General features: G+C 48.7%; 1 protein-coding gene across 5 annotated transcripts in view; it reads right to left on the reverse strand.

Moving 5' to 3' along the window:
- Nucleotides 1-21,957, reverse strand: part of Scml4 (Scm polycomb group protein like 4) — a 98,227-nt gene that overhangs the window by 13,951 nt on the left and 62,319 nt on the right. For 3 of the 5 annotated variants that reach the window (XM_075944599.1, XM_075944596.1, XM_075944590.1), the window contains 4 exons: nucleotides 20,679-20,808; nucleotides 16,654-16,854; nucleotides 12,287-12,481; nucleotides 1,816-2,100 (listed from right to left, as the gene is read on the reverse strand). In XM_075944599.1, coding sequence (XP_075800714.1) covers nucleotides 1,816-2,100; nucleotides 12,287-12,481; nucleotides 16,654-16,854; nucleotides 20,679-20,790 — 793 coding nt within the window. In that variant the 5' untranslated portion in view covers nucleotides 20,791-20,808. The other 2 variants (XM_075944612.1, XM_075944607.1) reach the window with 2 other exon arrangements.

The following is a 21,957-nucleotide window of genomic DNA, read 5'->3' on the forward strand; positions in this document are numbered from 1 at the left end:
CCCATCTGGGGCTTGCTTGTCTGGGATAGATGAAGCTATCTGAGGGAAGTGTGCAGGGGATCGTGAACCATACAAAACAGCTCACGTGCATGACTCCTGGCAGCCACTGGAAGAGGGATCTGGACCTAGAGAAGAGACAGCCAGCCCAGTGAGGGTGACAAGGAGGAAGCTGAAGATGCCCTGGCTCTGGCCTCGCTGTGGTTCCCCACAGCTGTGGTTGGCAGAGGGATGCATTCACAAATCTATGGTACTAGTATTTATTAACCACTTACTATGGCCATAGGCCCTCTACTAAAACTACATGCAAATGTGTTTAACCTTCCCCGTGGTTCTATGAGGGAGGGGTGGCTGGTACAATCACTTTAATTTCTCAGGGAAGGAAACAGAAACACAGAGAAACCAGGGCTGAAAAGAGCCATCCAGTCCAGTTAGAGGACAGCAAACCCACAATTCCAGACTGCTTCATCCACAAAATTATCTATCCATCCTGCTCCATCACTTCTAATCCATTAATGAAATCCCAAAGCTTGAGAATGATTTTGTGAAGCAGGGGTGTCCAATCCTGTGACATTGAAATACGATGTCATGTGACACATGCTATACTAACCTCATTGTTACCCTGGTTACAGGAGGCCCACAGGCTGCAGGCTGGGCCCACCTGTTGTAAGGCATCTACCAGAATGGCCTCTGGTGCAGGAGAATTGTCTGTAGTCTGTCAATGATGTTTTAAATAAATGCTGATTGGCCAGGCAGGAAGTATAGGTGGGTCAACCAGACAGGAAGTAGAGGCGGGGCAATGAGGACAGGAGTATTCTGGGAAGCAGGAAGCTCCCTCTGCAGTCCTGCCCAGACCACGGAAGAAGCAAGATGTAATATACCCAGCTGAGAAAGGTACCGAGCCATGTGGTTAACATAGATAAGAATAATGGGTTAATATAAGCTACAAGAGCTAATAAGTAGCCTGAGCTAATGGGCCAATCAGTTTTATAACTTATGGAGATCTCTGTGTGATTTTCTTTGTGGCTTGCCATCTGTGGGGAACTGGGCAGGACATAAACCCCAACAAGTCAGCCCTCATGTTACAGGCCTCCATGTAGTTCCTAGAGTCCCACGTCCCTTTGAGCACTTTCGTGTATTTCTTTTCTCTGTGAGGAACAGGAGGGCTGAATAACCAGCACTGAGACACTTTGTCTTTTCTGCTTTCTCCAGTGAACTTCTGTCATGGATGATTTAATAATCAATCTCTCACTATGCAAAAGACAATTTTTGCCCAAGTCTGCTGCTGTTTTCTTCTGGGCACAGAGCTGGGCTCCCCTGGCTATGTAGGATGCAATGACCTAATCTCTCCTGGCTACGTGGGATGTAATGACCTAATCTTGCCAATGGATCATGAGTGGGATCCATGTCCATCCCATCCAGGGCATTACATGTGTCCTCCCCACTCCTGTCCACTAGATGAAGGGCATGGTGGGGACACAAGATGAACAGAGCAGGGGCCCTGCATTGAGAGGGAGAACCACCCCTTGGTGTCTTGAACTAAGTTGTAATCTATTAATCATTCCTACCTAATATGCCATTTTCATCATTTATGATCAAAGAGTTAAGACTGACTGACTGCCTACAGGAATGACAAAAATCCAAGGAGCTTGTGGAAAGTTCTTGTTTCCAGAAGAGTCATGTTCATATCACTGCACTATAATCCCCTCCCCACCTCTCACCGCCCCCTCCCCGGCCCATCTCCCACCCGTGCTGTGTCTCCAGGGCAAGGGTGGAAGCCATTCTGCCCCCAGAAAGCCAGGCCATGTGTTACGTTACCACATCTGTTTCCTTCGCCTTCATTCCTCTTGGGGCTGGAGGCCGGGAACCTCAGTCCAGGTGTCGATGGCCCTCCCAAGGGCACAGGATTGGTGCGGGAACTGCTGGTGGTAGTGGCAGGGCCTCCTCCAAGGTGGCTGTCTCCAGAGTTCAGTCTCTTGTAGTACTGGGAGGAGGAGTGGGCCAAGGAGCCCCGGTGGCTAAAGGCCGCGGAGGAGGTATCCATGCTGTAGCGGTCCATGCCCCCAGGGTTGGCCAGACACTCTTCAGCAGTGGCTGCCTGGGCTGCAAAGGAAGGATGCAGGGAAGAGAGATGAGAGGACCATCCAGGAAGCCCCCCAAGCTGCAGTCGTGACAAACCCTGCTCCAACACAGTTGCTGTTACCAGTGAGCTTGTGCAAAGAGGAGAAACGAACACAGAATAGTCCAGAGAGCACTGGGAGCAGATTGAGGTCTTGCCTCACCAGAGAGGAACCAAAGACGGGTTCTTCCATGTTTAGAAGGAACAGTAGCCATCTTGGCCCTCGATCACTTGAAAATAAACAACAAGAAAAGAATCAATGGTTCTGCTTGTGAATGTGTGTGTGTGTGTGTGTGTGTAGGTGTGTGCATGTGTATGTGTAGGTATGTGTGTAAAGGTATGTGTATGTGTTAGGATGTGTAGGGTGTGTGTGTGTTTGTGTGTGTATGTGTGTGTATAAAGGTCCAGATACATCATGGAGATAAAAATAAAAAGGAAACCATTCTAGCCCCACCCCTACCTAGTCAAAATCATATCTTTTTAGTTTCATCAATAATTGTGGATTAAACATCACCAAAACCAATCCTGATATTCCAAAAGAAACACAACCAATCACAAAAAGTGCTCCAGGATTGGCAATGAAGGAACACAAGACACAGACATTTTAACCATGTCCACATTCCTCCTTCGGGAAGGTAACTAAAATTTGATATTATTAGGGCAAGTAGCTGGTCCTACCACTGGGGACTTCCATGGAGACTGCCCGAAAAGAAAAGTCATCATGACTTAAGACCACAGCAGTAACTTAGAGGTAAATATTGTAGGTGCAAAAATGTCTGTTTTAGGGCTGGAGAGATGATGACCCAGCAGTTAAGAGCACTTGCTTCTCTTCCAGAGGACCAGGGCTCGATTCTTAGTACCTGTATGTTGGCACACAATTGTCTGTAGCTCTAGGTCCAAGGGATCCGACGCCCTCTTCTGGCCTCTGCAGGCACCAGGCATGCATGGAATGCACAGACACATGCAGGCAAATAACCCGTACACATACAATAAAATAAACCTTACATTGTAGAGGATGAACAATTTCTTATAAATAACCATTCACCTTAAGACAGTAAAACCCAGCAAATTAAATGTAAAGCAAGTGGGTAGAGATTTGAACAGAAATTAATCTACTAGAAAATCACTAGGAAATGAGAGCAACGCTAGCAAAAGCTGGTTCTTTAGAAACAGTAACACATTAACACACCTTCAGACGACCTAGCAAAAGTGTAGGCAAGGCAGATCGCTAGACTCGGAAACAAACAGATATTTCCCTCAGCCTTACAGGGATGAGAAAAGTCAAAGCATGTTATAAATGACTATAAATAATTAGATAATTTGAATGAAAAGGCAAATTACTGGAGCTGACTCAAGAAATGATCATCTGTATAGCATAGACCCGTAGCAAGAGGATGAATTAGCAATTTTAAAAATAACAACAAAGGAAGAGAAAGCACAAATGATTTATAGGCAAACTCTACCAAACATTTCAAAATAAAAATACAGATTTTCACAAATTCTCCCCAAAAAGTAAAAGAGGAGAGAATATTTTCCGACTCACTTTCTAAAGCTAATGTCACTTTAAGACCAAATCCAGACAGACAGCGTAGGAGAGAGAATGAAGAAAATTGCAGGCAATAGGCTCCTCATCACAAGGACGCAGAAGCCCTCCCCCAGCACTAACAAGACTGAACTCGATGACTTTCAGGAAGATACAACAACCAAGGAGGAATTGAGAGGAAATCAATATACCATATTGATGGAACACAAAAGTCCAAAGGCTACCTGACCATCTCAAAAGATGCAGAAAAACACCGGACAAAACCTTGTACCTTCTCATGATAAGTTTCAGGCAGTAAGCCAGGACAGAAGGGGATTTCCTCAACAAAGGCTCTTTGAAAGTCCACAGGGGACACTATGGTTTACAGGGAGAGGTGGGACACTGTGCTCTGTGGCCAGCATGGCTTCAGTCATAAGCTTTGTGCTAGAACTTTTAGCCATGGCAGAAATTTTGCTAAGAAAAAGCAAGGACAGTCTTCCAGGTAGGAAAAGGAATAAAAATGGCCACCGTGCATACAAAGGCCACAAGAACCCAGTTTTAAAATTACTGGAACTAGTAAATTATCAGCAAGGTTGGAAGATGCAAAATCAATACATAAAATCACTATATACTTCCACTGAACAGTCCTAAGATTAAATGAAGAAAGCAACTCCATACAATAAGATTAAAAAGAGTGAAACACTTCAAAACAAATCGAACACAAGAAATTTCAATTTCTGTTCTAGAAAAAATACACAAGACTGTTGAAGAAGATGTGAATGAATGGTGAAAATACCATATTCATAGATTATGTTATCATTACAGTGGTAATACACTAAAAATGTTCAACGACACCAACACAGTCCCTGTGAGAATCCTCACTAACTTCTTTATTGTAATTAACACACCTAGAATAATTGTCATGGGATGGAGAGATGGCTCAGCGGTTAAGAGCACTGTCTGCTCTTTCAGAGGTCCTGAGTTCAATTCCCGGCAACCACATGGTGGCTCACAACCATCTGTAATGAGATCTTGAGGAAGAGACCTGGTCAGCTGTCCTCATCAACTTAGACCATGAAACCCAACATGGACAAGTTCAACAGAGCCACCATATACGGGCTGCCCATGCATGCTTCAGCACTGCCAGGGCATAAACTTCATTTTAGGTCATTCAAGGTCAAGGAGAAATATTACCAGCCTAACACACTCAAGGCCTCCGTACCACAAAGCTCCCCCAAACAGACAATAAAAAGTGCTGCAAAGAAATTAGAACTCTCATATATGTAAGTAAAAAATGGCCCGGCCACTTTGGAAAACAGACACATAAGGCAAAATTACCACATGACTCAGACGTGAGTGGTACTGCACTGGACGTGTGTGTAAAGATAATAAAAACATTTGTCCACGCAAAAACTTGTGCACGAGGGTTTACAGGGGTGCTCTTCAAAGACAGAAGCAACCGAAGTGTCTGCTAGCCGATGGATGGATGGATGGATCACACCTATAAACATGACTGTCTCCACACAGGAAGAGCGAAGCGCCGCTGAGGCCCGCTACAGCACGGCTACCCCCACCCCCCAAGCCTGGTGCTCAGGGTGAGAAGGTTTCCACAAAGCATCGCACTCAGTGATCCCACTAACAGGAGCGTTTGAGACAAGCATCTCCATAGAAGCAAAAAGGAGACTCATGGCTGTTTAGGGCTTGTGGTTTGGGGAAGAAGGTGGTCCCTAAAGAGTACGTGCTCTCTTCTTGGGGTGATGACTATATCCCACACTTGGCCAGGGTAACAGATGCCTTAAGAGGGTGGATTTGGTGACACATGGATTAAATCCCAATATAGGTATGTTTGAAAAGGGGACAGTGACTCGCAGACTGGAAGCTGTGGTCAAACTCTTAAGAGCTTTGTGGGCGGTCAACTTTGACTGCACTGTCCTGGTCACCAGGGCGTAGAAGGCTGGGCAGCCTAAATGTACCCATGCCTGACCATGCGCTGCAAGGTGTTCTCTGGGAGCTGGAGCTCTGCCTCTCCACTCTGAATAAGAAGGAACATTCACACCCACTGAGCACGTCCTACATGCCAGCTCCGCTCCAATACCGGCAAGCAGAAAAGCAGCATACCTTCCCTTGATTGGGAAGTGCTCATAGCTGGTCCTTCCCTTCTTGTCCCGAGTGGGAGGTGCTTCAGTGTCCACCAAGAAGTGGCAAGAGTTTCTTCCATGGAGCTTGGCATAGAGGCGAGCTTGAGAAAGTTTACTGGGTAAACACTGAGCTCGTGATAGCGAGACCACGTCAGTAGAGAGAAGATGCGTTAGCATCCAAAGATGTCCCTAAGTGGTGGCATGGAACTTCGTGTAGATTTGTGATAGTGGAGAGGTTTAATAAGACACCGTGCTAAATACTTTAAATCTAAAGAGGACATGCCTGGACTGTCCTGACCGTGTCTTAGAGAGAACACAGACCGTTCACCCACCTACATTTAGAAAACGCAGAAAGAGATGGACAACCATCCTAGGGCAAAGGTAGGAATGGGGACCAAGGGAACAGGACTCTGCTGGTTTTAAAGTTGCTGCTGACCCTGGGTGAGAGTAAAGTAATAAAAGCCAGCTTCCAGGCTGAGGTCCTGATGACTCAGTCAGAAGACAAAAGCCACCTCAGAGAGCCCTAAGCCAGGGCACCCTTCCCTACCAAGGCCACTCTGGTGACTCCAAAGTCTGCCTAGGTGGGTAACTATAGAGACAAACGGCCACACCTCACACCTGGCTTCTGAGAGACACAAACGAGCAGCATTTTAAATGTACAGGTGTGAGGGCGAGGCCTGTAATCCCAGGGACTTGGATGCTGAGGCAAAATGATTGCAAGTTCAAGGCCTGCCTAGGGAACTGGGAAATCCTGTCTCAAGAGAAAAAAGGAAGAACAAAACAAAACAAACAAACAAATAAACAAATAAACAAGAGGGATGAAGACACAGCACACCAGCTCAGCAAGCTCTGGTTTTAAACTTCACTACCACCAAGAAATAAAAAGCAAGGAATTGACACAGCAAACCCACTGGAGCCCGATTAAAACAGCTTTCCCCACGTGTATCCGCAGAGTGCTACACAGCGCACCGTATGGATTGTTACCATACTACCAGCCTGAAAGGGACAAAGAGCTGGCTTGGCATTTCCCTGGTGTCAAATGTACCCGTGGGCAGGACAAGGCACAGATTTAGGTAAAACGGGGGATGAAGCGATCATTACAATCTAGCTAGCTGACAATGAGAGCTGTCATTCTCCCAGGGCTCTGGAAGCCTAAGTAGGGAGTGGAGCTGACAGAGGGCTGAGCTGCCGTTTAGAGTGTAGAGGAGGAACATTTCCACCTTCACGGGTTTTTCTGGTCACTCACGACCTGGGCTTTCCTTGACTGCAAGAGTATTCCTCCAAACTCAAGTTCTCTGTGTTCTCCCTGTGGGCAATGTGTGTACCCATAAAGCAATAGAATCTCACCAACTACTGATGGACCCCATTTCTGGATAAGGACCCACTCACTCACAGGTGCCAGGGGAACACACATCATTTGGGAGAATAGAGTTTGGCTGAGGAAGACTAAATGAGTTTTGTTGGTGGTATCTTTTTTAAGATTTACTTATTTGTTTTATGTATATGAGTTCTCTATCTGTATGTACGACTTTATGTCAGAAGAGGGCATCACATCCCACATAGACGGTTGTGAGCCACTGTGTGGTTGCTGGGAAACCAGTGCTCTTAACTGCTGCACCATCTCTCCAGCCCTTGGGATTTTTTTAAGACAACATCTCACTCAGTTGCCCAGAGTATCCCGGAACTCAACAATGTAGCCCAGGCTGGTACTGAACTTAAGGCAATTCTGCTGAGGGCTGAGATTACAGGTATAAGGGACCACACATGGCTCTGAAGTTTTTACGGTCATGTATTTTAATATATATCCGTAAAATACAGTTTGCAAACCAAACAATTTTAACACTGATGAGAGGCTTGTTAGAAGGGAGTTGTTTGGAAGGGATATCTGGAGCGATCAGCTCTGTAGGTATTACTCAGATAGTTCAGAACTGGGGAGATGGCACGGGAGCACTGGGATCACGCTGAGCTAGATCCAACCTTTGCCTGCTATGGCCAGTAACTGAACCTTTTCTTGAGAAGCTTCCCCAGGGTCTGGAGAGATGGCTCAGTGGTTGAAGAACCTGTACTACTTTGCAGAAGACCTAAGTTCAGTTCCAGCACCGACACTGGATGGGTTTGGAACATAGGATTTACAGAGCTGTCTGCCACTCTGGGTCCAGGGAAGCTGATGCCCTCTTCTGGCCACTGTTGGTACTGCATGCACATGCACACAGCTACATATATTTACATAAAAATGAATCACAGTAAAAACTTCCCCATGGGATCTCATGGCTAGGCCACGGTGTTACAAATCTATTGCTTAAAATTTTTCTCTTACACCTAAGTCCAGATGCTCTTGCTTTGATATAAAAGCTGACTGGCGGATACTCTTTGTACTACCCAAAACCACGAGCTCATTCAGCACACAGGTCAATGGGTTACAGGTAGCAGAACTTCCACTAACTTAGGAACTTAACCGCACTGTGGTTACATTCATCATCTGAATCCACTGTGTACAGTGGGCCAAACAAAGGAAGACAGCTTTACGGGCAGAGAAGAACCCCTTTAGCTTTGTGGCAGCGTACAGTATGAACGGCAGATGGGGCCAGCAGACCGGAATCCTCCAGAACCAGCGTCCACAGAGCCTGCACCTCCTTCCACACCGATTCCTGGCAAACCACAGGCCTGGTAGGCAGCAAGGCCAGTGTTATTCCTTCCTGGGTCCTCACAAACCTCTTTTCATCTGAAATAAGCTCTCAGTCCCCAGTGAGAGAACCCAGCCGAGGGGGGGAGGGGGACGGGGGGGGGGAGTCTGTGGCAAGTGCGCCTGTGCAAAGCAGGGGGAGGCACGCCTCAGGACCTTGCGAGCCCCTGCGTCCCTCTCAGAGGCCAGAGAAGCCTCTTGTAAATCCTCCCGTGTCTCCTCCAGAGAGAGCAATTGCTGACCTCCGTGCACCCACGACAGCTTGCTTCAGTAGAGAGGCAAGAGCAGGCAAGGCTCACTACACATTTCGGGCCCCTTCTGGGGTGTGGGTGTCTGGGGAACTTTCTGGAGAGCGTTATGCTTCTTTTTCACCATTGTGATCTGTCTGGGGCCTGTGGTGTCCTCGGTGGCTGGGTGGATGAAGCAAAACAAAAAATCTCTAGACCAAAAAGGGCCTCCTGACTGTCTAGGTCTCCCTGTTTGAGGAAAAATTTCCTCTCTCGGCCTGCCCATCGCCTGGATTACAGTGGGAATGGGAGGGGTGTCTTCCAGGACCACTCACGTGGTTCTGGAGAACACCCCAGGGAGAAGAAGCTGAAGAAAGAGGGACAAGAATGGGAGAGGGAGTCCCAAAGCGAGGGAGGGCTGTGTACAAGGCCCACACGTAGAACAAGCGTTAGCACAATGTGTATAAGGCAGGGCTGGATGGCTAGGGCTTGGTGGCTAACAGCCAAGGGAGCTCGGGCCGTCACATTTGCTCCGTAAATCAGACAGCACTCATATTCTCTAACTAAGGCCTGAGCCGCAACAAGATCACCAGCTGTAAAATTCTTCTCACAATACCTCTTGATCCAGTGATGCCCAGAGATGCCGGGCTGAGACGCTAGCCCACCGTTCGTGCTCCCTAATCTACCCCATCGCCATACCCCCACATACACACACACACAAACACACACACACACATATACACATGCACACACGCAAACACATATACACACATACACACGCACATACACATATACACGCATAGCACACACATGCATATACACACATACATACACTTTTCCACGTGCACACACACACACCACCTCACCTTATTTCTCTCACATCATTCCTAACTTCCCAGTTGAGGGAGCTCAGTGAGTCATTAACGCTACCTTCCCTCAGGCTGAAAACCTCGGCCTTTCTTGATGAATGTCTGGCCCTCCACCACTCTGCCTAGTTCCTGGTCAGTGCTCAGAGGACTTTCAGTGAGAACAGCTTGACCTGGCTACATTAAGAGCTGGCAGCACTTCAGATGCTGGTGTCGAAGCCCAGAGGAGAAAAGGCTGGACCGAAGCCTGCCAGGCACAACTTCCGAGAGCTGTGAAGAACCCACCAGGGAGGTTTGGCTACTTGGCTTTCCTAGGGAAGAAAGCCTGGAGTCTTGGGAGAACAGCAAGGGAGGCCTGAGGGATGAATCTGGAGGCAGGGCCAGGAAGGGAAGGGGTGGGGGCAATTCCTCAGCCCTCAGCCCAGACACACGTGCAGCCTTCCTACCTGGGTGCAGTCCTTTTCCTCAGGCTTAGCCCACACTCCTGGGGGCTGCGGCTCCTAACTTGCGGCAGATGCTGTGGGACACAGGGGGCATTTCATGTCCTCAAAGGGACTCAAAGGTGGCCGAAAGCAAACACCCACCCTTCCACGGCAGCTTTTAAGGAGGCTCTGGCCACGGTCACAGATTTTCTGTTCCCAGGCTCAGTCCCACCCCTGTTCCTACAGATAAGCAATTCTCGTTTTCCCTTAGGGCCTCAGTGGCCTTGTGTCTCGCCTTCCGGGTTCAAAGGGCACCAGGCTGTACCACCTACAGGCGGAGCATATCATTCCCTTCAATTACATTTTCCATTAACTTAGTCCCTGGCCGGTATAGATTTTCTCCTTTAGCTTGGCCCAGCTCGGCCTTCACTCGGGTGCATTTAGTACATTTACATTTTCCCTTCCCTGAGGGGAGGCCGGGACCAGCCAGCATTTCTAATGCCTGACACCTGAATTTCCTCCGTTCTCCAGCAAGTTTCTGGTTTGCCGATGACTTTGTTCTAAGCTGTGGATTGATTTTCCTGCTTCGGAAAGTTGGAGCAAAGACAGTTTTGACTGAAGTCAGCTGTTTAGAATAATGAATCCCCTTTGGGCCTTAAGAGGAGAGCAGGCTCCATGACTACCTTCCACGGGATGTGGCAGTACCCCAAGTGCACGGAAAACCCAAGCAGGAAGAGAAGGCAGTGGCGAGGGTCCGTCTCTGCTTCCTCAACAGCCCCTGTGCTGTTTGCTCTTTTATAAACTGAGGGGCTGGAGAGACAATTCAGTCAGCAAAGTGCTTGCCCCACAAGAGTGAGGACATGAGTTAGAATCCAGTACACACACGCATACTCACGCACCCACACTCAAACAAACACACACACTCACACAAACACACATATACACACACTCACACAAGCACACACACACAAACTCACAAACACACACTCCCAAACAAACACACATATACACACAAGTACACACACAAGTGCACTCATACACACCAGGGCACTTACACAAACACACTCACACAAACACACACAAACACACATACACACACAAACACACATATACACACAAACACATGCACACATATGTGCACACACACAAGGGCACTGACACACACCAGGGCACTTACACAAACACACTCACACAAACATACATATATGCACAAAACACTCAAACACACGTATACACACAAACACACATATATACACAAACACACAAGTGCGTTGACACACACCAGGGCACTTACACAAACACACTCACACAAACGAACATATGCACACACTCACGAACACACATACACGAATACACACACAAGTGCACTCACACACACACGCTGGCTAGCCAGCCTAGCCAACTACTGAGAACTATTTCTTAGTTTCTATTGCTGATAGAACACCATGACAAAGTCGGCATGTATAAGAAAGCATTTAACTGGGATTATGGTTTCAGAATGTAGAGTCCAAAGGCATGGTGGCAGGAATGGCGAAAGCTCACTTCTCAGACTGAAAGCAGGAGGCCACACTGGGAATACCATGTGTTTTCTGAATCCTCAAAGCCCACCCTAGTGATGTACCTCCTAATCCATCACTCTACATTGCTAAGGACTCTACCTGCCATTAGTGTCTACAGATGCAGACAAGGCTGAAGCATTGACCTTCCTGACCCATCCTCTGGCCACTTGTATTCAGCCTGGGCTGTTCTGTGGCTGTGGTACCCAAGTTCCTCAACCTTTGGTTACTTTCCATCCTGTGCTAAGAGGTAAACACCAGCTCTCAGAGGAAGGCATGTGTGATGCATGGCCCAGTCCGAGTCTTACAGTGTAGGATCTTGGTCGTATAGCTTTCTTTAAGCAGATAAAGCCAGTACACTACACGCAGGAAGACTACATCTGTCCCTTCAGCCTACCCTCTTTGGGATTGCTTAGTTCCTTGGTTTCACAGTCCTTCAACTACTCAACAAGGACAAAGTTACCAGAGTTTCCTGACAGTAGGGGGAAGAAGACCACTCGGAAGGTGTAACCTGGTATCGCGGTCTAAATTCTAAGCACACAGGCTGCAAGGCTAGGGTGTCAGCTCCCAGGAGCTGGAGAGACCACGTTTCCTGTAAGTATCGGATGGAAACAGTCTAGACATCTGAGTTCCAGGCAGCTGGGAGTCCAGAGAGATGGGTCTGGGCCTCTAAGGACAGCAGCGCCCCTCAGCAGCGGCCTCATCTACCAACCACGAGGGAGGCCCCTGCAGCAGGACAAAGCAGCCCCTCCTCACCTGACTCAGGCCTCCCATCCTCTCTCTCCAGGGTCTTCTCAGAGGCACTGAGGCTCCCAGGGTAGGGCAGGTGACTGAAGAGGTTGTCACACAGGAGGCTACGGCACAGCTTGGTCAGGAAGCGGAGGACATAGCCCACACTGTTCACCACGGGCAGGCTCCTCAGGTGCTGCTTTCCATCAAAGGAAGCAGAGACTAGAAAATCAGAAATAGGAACTCAGAGCTGGGCACAGGAAGTGGAGAAGGGCAATCATTTCCCTTTTATTTGTAGTTGGGCTCTATGGGGTTCCACTGGAAGTCTCGATAATCCTGTCTCCGTCCTGGGGTGCCGCCCAGGGCAGCACACTGCTTTCGTTGTCCAGTCCCCTTGCCTCCTTGGTCCGTGACTGTTCGTCTCCCTGTCCTTGCTTTTCATGATTGTGGCAGCAGCCCCGACCAGCTCTGCTTAGATATTGGGAAACCTGCCTCTCCATTGCATCTGGCTCATACTTTTTCTCACAGCTGGAATCGTGGGATTGGGGACGAGGAGAAAGACTATGGAGACAAAGAACCCTTCATGAAACACCACACCGGGGCCACGTCATACCCACAGGGCGCTTCTGTGGCATGAACCTTCCACACTTAGCGGAGCCAATGCGTACCATACCCTCTCTGTTCTCCATATTCTGGTCCCTGGGCCCAGTCACTAAGTCTGGGTCACCAAGTCACTAAACCTGCTATCTCCAAGGGTCTCGGGGGTGTTCAGCACTACTTCCTGTCTAGAACAGCAGCGAATCCCACATCCAATTCATCTGTAAGGACAGATTACTCCATCTCGTCCCTTTATTTTTGATTCAGTCGTTTTGCTAAGCTTGATGTGACTCCGGAACACATGTTATATGTCCGGGGTTGTCAAAGGCTGTTTGTCTTCTAATGCTAATTGTTCCAGCTTTCATTTCTGGGCTGCAATGAGGTTGACTCCTGTGTCTCTTTGGTTTGGGGCACTTTGGTGCATCCCAGGACCATCCTGCTCCAGCCCTGCCATTGGCGATTCTCCACGGTCCTGCTTCCTCTGAGAGATGCAGAGAAAGCCACTAGAGTGTCGGGTGAGCTCACTGATCCCGGGGGTCAGCGGTTGTGAACCGTCCCAGTGGGCAGAGGGTTGGCAGTGTGAACGTGCGTGCGTGTGCTCTCCTGGTGTGATTACACATCTGTTGCTGCTCCCACCCGGGAGTCCGTCTCTGACCGTGTCTGAAGGAAGAGATAGACACAGACTACAGAGTTCGCCCCGAAGTCTCCAATTTAATGTATTTGCCACCAGAGGACCCCAGGGGGCTTTCAGGGAAAGCCCTCAAGAGAGGAGTCTTCAGTTCAGGGCTGGAGAGATGGCTCTGGAGAGATGGCTCAATGGTTAAGAGCACTGGCTGCTGTTGTAGAGGATCCGGGTTCTGTTCCCAGCACCCAACTGTCTGTAACCCCAGTTCCAGGGAGTCTGACACTCTTCATACATGTATACATCCAGACAAAACACCAATGCACATAAAATAAAAATAAATATTTAAAAGGGAGGGGGGCTCTCCAGAGCAACACTGAGTTCCAGCTCTGGACAGTAACCAAACTGAGAAGTCCAAACTGAGAAGTCCAAACTGAGAAGTGGCGTCAGTTTCCTGAAGCACTGAGCAGGGTTTGTCCTGTCTCTCTCTTCACAGCCCCGCACCCCACCACCAGCTCCAGTGTGAGAAACACACAAAGACACCTCAGAGAGGACCTCCTGCTTGGACCCAGCTTTGACCCAGGCTTCCCCCACTCCCAGCAACCCTAGCAGGCAGCCTGCTGACTTGCATCATATACCCTGAAGCTTGGCAGATGGCAGGGACTACCATTGCTAGTCTTTATTATAACCAGACACCAAAAGATTCCATTTCTTACATATAGTGCTTTTCAGTTTGCTAAGGCCTGTGGAACTCATTTCCACACAGGCCTCCTGCTGGCCTATGAGGATTGGGGCTGTTGTCCTGTGTTACAGAAGATGAAGCGGAGGAGAATCCTAGACTGGAATTTTCAGTTCGTGTGGCTTCCGTGTGGCACTTGTCTTTCATCTGAAATTCAAAGTGGCTCTGATCCAGGGTCTAGCCACAGAGCCATCATTATGCCTGTCCCAGATACTTTGCAAACCCCTGATTAGTATAGGCACTGTCTTAAAATGCTAGGTGATACAGAAACTAGCTCCGAGGTGGGTGAGCCTCGGAACCTCAGGTCTACCGATTCAATCACAAATGTATTCTGGAAGCATTCATGGGATTGCATACATGGGTGAAATCCCATCTCTTTCAAGAGGATGTGGAACTCCTGAGTTCATAAAGTCTCCCTTTGGGGGTGTGGCTAAGGCAGAGCACCCTAACAGGATCGCTGGGAGGGATCGTGCAGCTCTAGGATGCTGTTCCCACCAACCCTCAGAGTATCTGGAGTCCAGGAACCTCCTCTCACCCTTGGGTTCCTCCTCGATCCTGCCAGCATCCATGTGATGAACTTCTGTGTCCTGTGTGCTGTATTCGGGGAGTGGTGCTTTGGGGATCAGCTTCTAAATGCAGAGTGGGTACCCTGCTGTTTCTCCTGAGTCCTCTCCCCATCCCCGCCCCTTTCTGGGCCCTTGCTGTCCTGTAGTCTCTCTCTAACTGTAACATGAAAAGTTACCCCGCACCTAATGACCTCAAGGTGGAGGCGCGAGGCTCACATAGTGCTGTAGCGTTCCCTAAGACATCGGAGAAAGTAGTCCCTATGACTCCCTGGGGATGCCCTCAGTCAACGGGAACTCCAAAAGTCATCCATCCTGATGACTTTTCCCTAATGCTGAGGCCCTGAGGCTACAGAGAGGGGGAGCAGGAAAGCCAGGCTCAGTACCAGCTCTCCCAGCTCAAGGGCAAGGAGCACAGAGCCTCTAGGACAAACAGCATCATAGAGAAGGAGGGCAGAGAGAAGGGCCCCTCCCTCAGCCCCAGATCTATGTCTTGAGCCCTACTATGCAGCAGGGAACAAGGTAAGAGGATGGTTCAAGGGGAAACAGAAGTGGAGCAGCAGAGGAACTCCAGGAGGCCGGGTCTAGATTCTCCTCCTCTCCATTGTTCGGGTATCTTCTTGTTGGTCCGTCTGCTGGGGCCCTTAAATATCACCATGTCAGACCCATGCCCTTGACTCTAGCCATGGCTCCTTTCTTCCTTCTGCCTCCCTTTCCCTTCCTGTTCCCCCCTCCTCTCCTCTTTGTTTCCTTTCTTTAGTTGTTGAGACAGTGTGTCTCTTTGTAGCACAAATGTCTTAGAACTCTCTGAGTACCCCACCCTGCCTGCAAACTCAAGACACTCCTGCCTCCACCTGGGTGGTTCTGGGAATCCAGGCATCCCCATGACCTCTTCCCCTGACTCCTTCTTAACTAACCAGGCAGGCCCGTTGCCAGGAAATCTGCCTTTTCCTTGCTGCTAAGGAAGGCCATAGCCACGATGCCGAGTCGGAAGACATTGGCCTGACTCTCCAATACTGCAGTCCAGGTAGCGAAAGGGTTGGGTAGTGTGGGATAGAGGGACAAAGGGTTTGAAAGAGTCAGAACTCTGAGATCTGTAGGCAAATGGCTCCTCTGGGAGCTGGCAGGTGGGGCTTCAACAGGGCTGTGACCCCATCTAAAGAGGTGTCCCCTTGAGGTGGGTTGAATTAGGAGACCTCGCCAGTTGTCCTCTGTGGTTGTGAGTGCTGTGGAAAGTGGACAGAGTAAAGAAGGCCTGATATTCCAATCGAGGCCAGAAGAGAGGACTCCGATAAGGCAGCATTTGAGTAGAAGCCAAAAAGGGTTTTCAGGAGCCTGTAGCATGGACCACCAGGGTAAAATATTCCAGAAGAACAAGTCAGCAGGAGCAAAGGCCCTGAAGTGAGAGAGCTGTCGAAGGGTGTAGGAAGCATAGCAAAGAAGTCATCTAACCTAAGCTGAATATGGGAGAGAGAAGTGACCCTGAATTTGGAGAGGGAGCTGGGAGAAGTTCACGTAGGCCTATGGGCCATGTGAAGATAAGGGTTTTCACTTGGACATAAGAACCTATGGAGGATTTAGGGCAAAGGTCAAGCATGGTCTTATCTTAAAACCCACTGTGGTTGGGAACGCTTGAAGGCAGAGGCAAGGTGTTGGAAGTGGGGGGGGGGGGGGAGTAAAGGGTGAGGCTCCAGGAGGTCATTCTTGCTCCCCAGGTCAGATAATTGTTTCAAGAGCTGCATTCTGCTCCCAGGCTCACAGAGGCCCCGAGCCCAGCAGGGGAAGGACAGTCTCTGGCCACGCCCACTGTCCCCACTCCAAAGTGGCTACACAAAGAGACCACATGCATACCTCCCGCACCTCCATGCCTTACCTGACACCAGTTCGCCACGGTAGCCCTGCTTGACAAGGGAGAAGACGAGCCTTGGCTGGTGTGCACAGTCTATGCATGCCTGCACCGCCTGCTGCAGGACGGCTGCAGGCCGCTCAGGCCCCAGGCGCTCAGGAAGCTGCTGCAGCTTCCTCCTCTCCAGGTAGGGCCCTGCATCAGCCTGCTTGTTAATGTAGAGGCACACTGTGGGCGCAGAGAAGAGCGGAAGTGAGATGTCTAGCAAGGTAGAAAGGCTAAAAAAAACTGTACTTCCCAATTGTCAGAACGGGTTCGAGCGTGACCTCCTGGTAGTGGGCAGAGGGATAGCTGGGTCCCCTCTAACTGGGTAAAACTCTACAGACGACAATTACTCTGGCTCACATTGACAGTGTATATAAAGGTATTTCCATCTGAGTAGCTCTGGGACCAAATCTTCCTCTGCTCCTCCAAGGACCGCAGGTCATTTCCCTGTGAGCTTGCACCAATAAAAATCATGGCATGAGCCAGGCAGTAGTGGTGCACACCTTTAATCCCAGCACTCGGGAGGCAGAGGCAGGCAGATCTCTGTGAGTTCGAGGCCAGCCTGGTCTACAAGAGCTAGTTCTAGGACAGGCTCCAAAGCTACAGAGAAACCCTGTCTCAAACAAACAAAACAAAACAAAACAAAACATCACAACATGGTGAGACACTAACCACTTAGAGGCAGTATGATGCTCCAACAGGATTGCTGCCTATAATGTCAGGAAGGAATAGTCAAAACCCATCGACGTTCAATCAAAACCCCACACTTCAAATATTTTTAAAAATGTTTTTATTTTTAAAATAAATGTGTGGGGGTGTGCTATGTCTGTGTACCGTGAGCCCTGGGATCTGGTGTCAGGTCCTACAGAACTGGAGTTACAGATAGTTATGGGCTACTGTGATGTAGGAGGTTCTTCTGTTCATGTGTTGCTTTCATTGGATAATCAATAAAGAAACTGCCTTGGCCTAGCTGATAGGGCGGAACTTAGGTACGTGGAGGAGACAGAACTGAATTCTGGGAGGAAGAAAGCAGAGTCTGAGAACCACTATGGAGCCGCCAGAATCAGACATATTGAATCTTTCCCAGTAAGCCACGACCTTGTGGTGATATACAGATGAATAGAAATGGGTTTAATCAAGATGTGAGAGTTAGCCAATAAGGGGCTAGAGATAATGGGCCACGCGGTGATTTAATTAATACAATTTCTGTGTGGCTATTTTGGGTGTAAGCTAGCTGGGCAGCCAGGATGAAAAGCAGGCCCTCTCTTCATCAACACTACGTGTCAATGCTGGGAACTGAACCCAGGTCCTCTGCAAGAGCAACATCTCAACCACTGAGCCATCTCTGCAGTTCCAAAGTCCCCACACTTTTAAGATACTATATCTCATCATGAAATTTTGAACATAAATTGTGTTCATTTACATTTTAACTATGTTAATGGTTATGTATTAATGTATTTTAATAGGGAAGTATCATATTTATACAATACAAATCTACAGGAAAATATCAGAATGTCTCTGAAACTGGTTTTCCATGTTCAGTAAATTTTCAGCAGATCACAGTGGGGAATTTTATGAATTTTTTACATTGTGGGGCGTGTGTGTGTGTGTGTGTGTGTGTGTGTGTGGTACACATATGTGTGGACCCAAGGACAGCTTGAGGGAGTCTGCCCTTTCCTTCACTGTGTGGGTTCCTGGTACTACACTTTGGTCACCATGACAGCTTGGCAGCAAGTGCCTCTGCCCACCGATCCATCTCAGGGGCCTCCATAAGTCCTTATTTAGAGAAACCATTTCTACTGAAAACACTGCCCAGTGAGTCATTACTAATATGACAGTCAGTTAGCTGAGGGGCTCAAAATAGCAGATACAAGTTCAACTTAATTCTGTCCTAAGACAGCACCCGCGCACAACCATTTCCCCTGTAACTGTGGCGTACACACCCGCTCATAACTATTTCCCCTGTAACTGTGGCGTACACACCCGCTCACAACTATTTAATCTGTAACTTAACGAAAATTGCGCAGCAGGTCAGCCTGACTCCAGACTGCTCTGATAAAATGCCCCCTGGCCTCTACTGCCAGGTCAGCTGTTTGAAGATTTTAAAATAACAATAAGGTTATCGTGACCTGCTTAGAAAAGCCCAAAGGTCCGTCTGTGTTCTCAATGCCAGATCCTTAACAAATGAAGAATTTCCCAGCTTGCCTCTTGAGAAAAGCTACCCCGGAAGTAAGGTGGAAATGCTATTTTCTCCCCTTCGGTGGCACTGTGAGGTTCTGCCTCATGAGTATTACTGACAGTAATAAAACAGATGCAAGAAATAGAAATTTTATAAGAGTAAAGTCAAACTGAATGTTAATAAGAGGTTCAGATTTTCTTCCGAATGTCAATTGCCTGTCCTAAGTGTCTGTCCTCCAAGAACGTAAGCATCTTACCTCAGAGGTCACTGTTTCGGGGGAATATTGTTTTTGTTTTGTTTTGTTTTGTTCTGTTCTGTTCTGTTTTGTTTTTGTTTTTTGGTTGTTGTTTGGTTTTTCAAGACAGCGTTTCTCTGCATAACACTGGCGGTCCTGAAACTCACTCTGTAGAGCAGGCTGGCTTCCAACTCACAGAGGTCCACCTGCCTCTGCCTTCCTGCTAGAGTTAAAAGTGTGCACCACCACCTCCCGGCCAGCAGAGTGCTAAGGACTTTAGGAGGTGACTGGCGGGACTTTGGGGATGTTAAGTAATGACAGCAGACAGACACTTCCCACGTGTTCAAGCAAGTCTGAGTTGGGTTTTATTCTGGCTTTGCTCATAAGGAAAGGGAGGCGGAAGTGCTCAGAGAGTGGCTCAGATCTGCAGCCAGAGCTGTAACATGGAGCTTCCAGAAGTTCACTACATCCCCAAGGCTGCTGCTCCCTCTTGTCCTCATCTAGGAGACAGGCCTCTGTAGCAGGCAAGAGATGGAGACCTTGCCTATTCAGTTCTCAGGAGCTGAGGGGAGAGCTCAGGCTCTGAAGATCCCAGAGAAGAGCTAGGATTGCTCCGGCAGGGGCTGCTGGCAGGGAAGGCAGCTAGGTTTCCTGGAGGGTACCTCTGAGCTGAGTGTGAGGCAGCGATAGGGAGACTAGACAGGAAGCTCATCCCAAATAGAGGAAGAGAATACGCTAAGACCCTCCGGACTGCACCTGGGGAGTGGACTCCTGGAAAGGGGCTGGGGTGGGGGTGGGGCAAGGCTGGAGCCAGCAGGACTTTTCAGCTCTGTCTTTACCTGACAGTAGGAGGGGACTAAAGAGATGGGAGCAGGGAGTGAAGCTGTGATGAGGGCGCTCGCTCTCTCTCTCTCTCTCTCTCTCTCTCTCTCTCTCTCTCTCTCTCTCTCTCCTCTCTCTGTGTGTGTGTACGCGTGCGCGTGTGTGCATGTGTGTGTGTGTGTGTGCCTTTGTAGCCACCTAACTACTGTTACAATTAAGATGAAGCTATTGGTTGGCTGATATCATTGTCACCATCGTCATCATCATCAAAGAGAAAGAAAGATTGGAATGGGTGCTACACTATTTTGGGGCATGTGGTAGCAACTGGAAATATAAACGCAAAACGGACACACTCAAGCAAGCACACTCAGATGCGTCCACTGCTCTTACCTGCCTACTCCAAAGAAACCAGCTGAATCCAACATTCACAGAAAACAGTTTTAAATAACCAAACACACGCTTTCAGAGACCAGCTACCATGCCCGGTTTTTCTTTGGATTGTCTCAGGGAAACTTTTCTTTTTGTTAGAAACAGGGTTCCTCTGTGCAGCCCCAGCTGTCCTGGAATTCACTTGTAGACCAGGCTGACCTCGAACCTGGAGATCAACCTGCCTCTGCTTCCAGTGCCGGGTGCTGGAATTAAAGGTGTGCAGTGCCACACCTTGTAAAATATCTCAGAGAAATTCTTAGACTTATAAAGTAACTGTTAGATGAAAAGACACCCTGGCACTAGGAAACCATTTCCACCATGGAGTCCATTTTATTGACATACCTGTGAGAGCCTGTGGGACCACCAAGCTGGGGATGGTGGCTGCATCCTGAGGGATGGAGCTGAGGTCGGGTTCTGGGGTACTCCGTGGAGGTGATAGAGCCAAGGGAGTCATGAGCACTGGGGGCTTGATCTGCAAGAGAGTCTATGTAAGCAGTGAACGTCTAGAAATGCTCCCCACACCACCCTGGTCTTTCCTGGGTGTCTGCTAATTCTCAGCACTCTTTCTCACATCTGCATCTTTTTCCTGCTCAGCTTTGGGAAAGGAGCTTCGGATTCAAGTTCATGTGCAAAATTTGTAATTAGATTATAGCCAGAAGATAGCTCTGCTCTTCACCCTTACCTTGGTACGACCCAGGAAATGACAGCACCAGGGAGTGGGTGTCGGAACAAACGGAGGCAGGAATGGTTAAACCCCAGGATGCCCCTGAGAACAGGATGCAGATCCAGGGCAGTGCCCTGCTCACACCTCTGTGCTCTGTAGATCCTGGCTACGGGGCTTCCGCTGTATCCACCAGGAGATGGACCATGAGGCTCTCCTTGCTCTCTGATGAGCTCACAGCATGCCAAGCATTCTCCAGGTTGCTGACTAGCTGTTCAGGGGTGACTTCCTATGGCAGACTGTCAGACACAATCTGGATGGGGCAGGAATGGGCAGCCACCACTGTGAAGGTCTCCCCTGGAACCACACGCAAGGAGATGGAATTTGCACTAACGGAATTGGCAAAGGCCAGTCAACGATACTGGGTCAATAGGCCACTTCACACCTGGCACTTGGTTGGGTCAGAGTGATGGAAAGCTGTAGGGGGTACACGGGGACAGAGGGTAGGTGCAGTTTGAAGGTGGCATAAACCACCAGTGACTTCTGTGGGGGACCCACGTCAGAAGAATCAAGTCAGTTTACAAGAGCGGGACCCTAAGCATCAGGAGTTTCCAAAGTCTCAAAATTTTTCAGTGTGTACATACCGTTCAAGAGCAATTGCTCAATCCCCAAGGTTTTCAACTTTTTCAAACAACCTCTTGTGGTTCTCATAACAATGCAGGTTTTGATTCTGAGTTCTGGGGTAGGAGTCTACAATCCTTAAGAGCCCCCAGGTGGGTTGTCTCTGCAAATCCACAAGGACACTTTGGACAGCCAGGTGCTATGTCCCATTGTTAATACACATGCATCTACATCTAAGTTTCTTCTAGGCTTTTAGGATGGACTAATAATAGTGATGGAGAAAGAGTCATGCAAATACTGTGGATTCATTGTCGTGAATGAATGTCCTCTACTGCTGGG

Source organism: Microtus pennsylvanicus, chromosome 1 (assembly GCF_037038515.1).
Source record: "Microtus pennsylvanicus isolate mMicPen1 chromosome 1, mMicPen1.hap1, whole genome shotgun sequence".
Lineage (NCBI taxonomy): Eukaryota > Metazoa > Chordata > Mammalia > Rodentia > Cricetidae > Microtus > Microtus pennsylvanicus.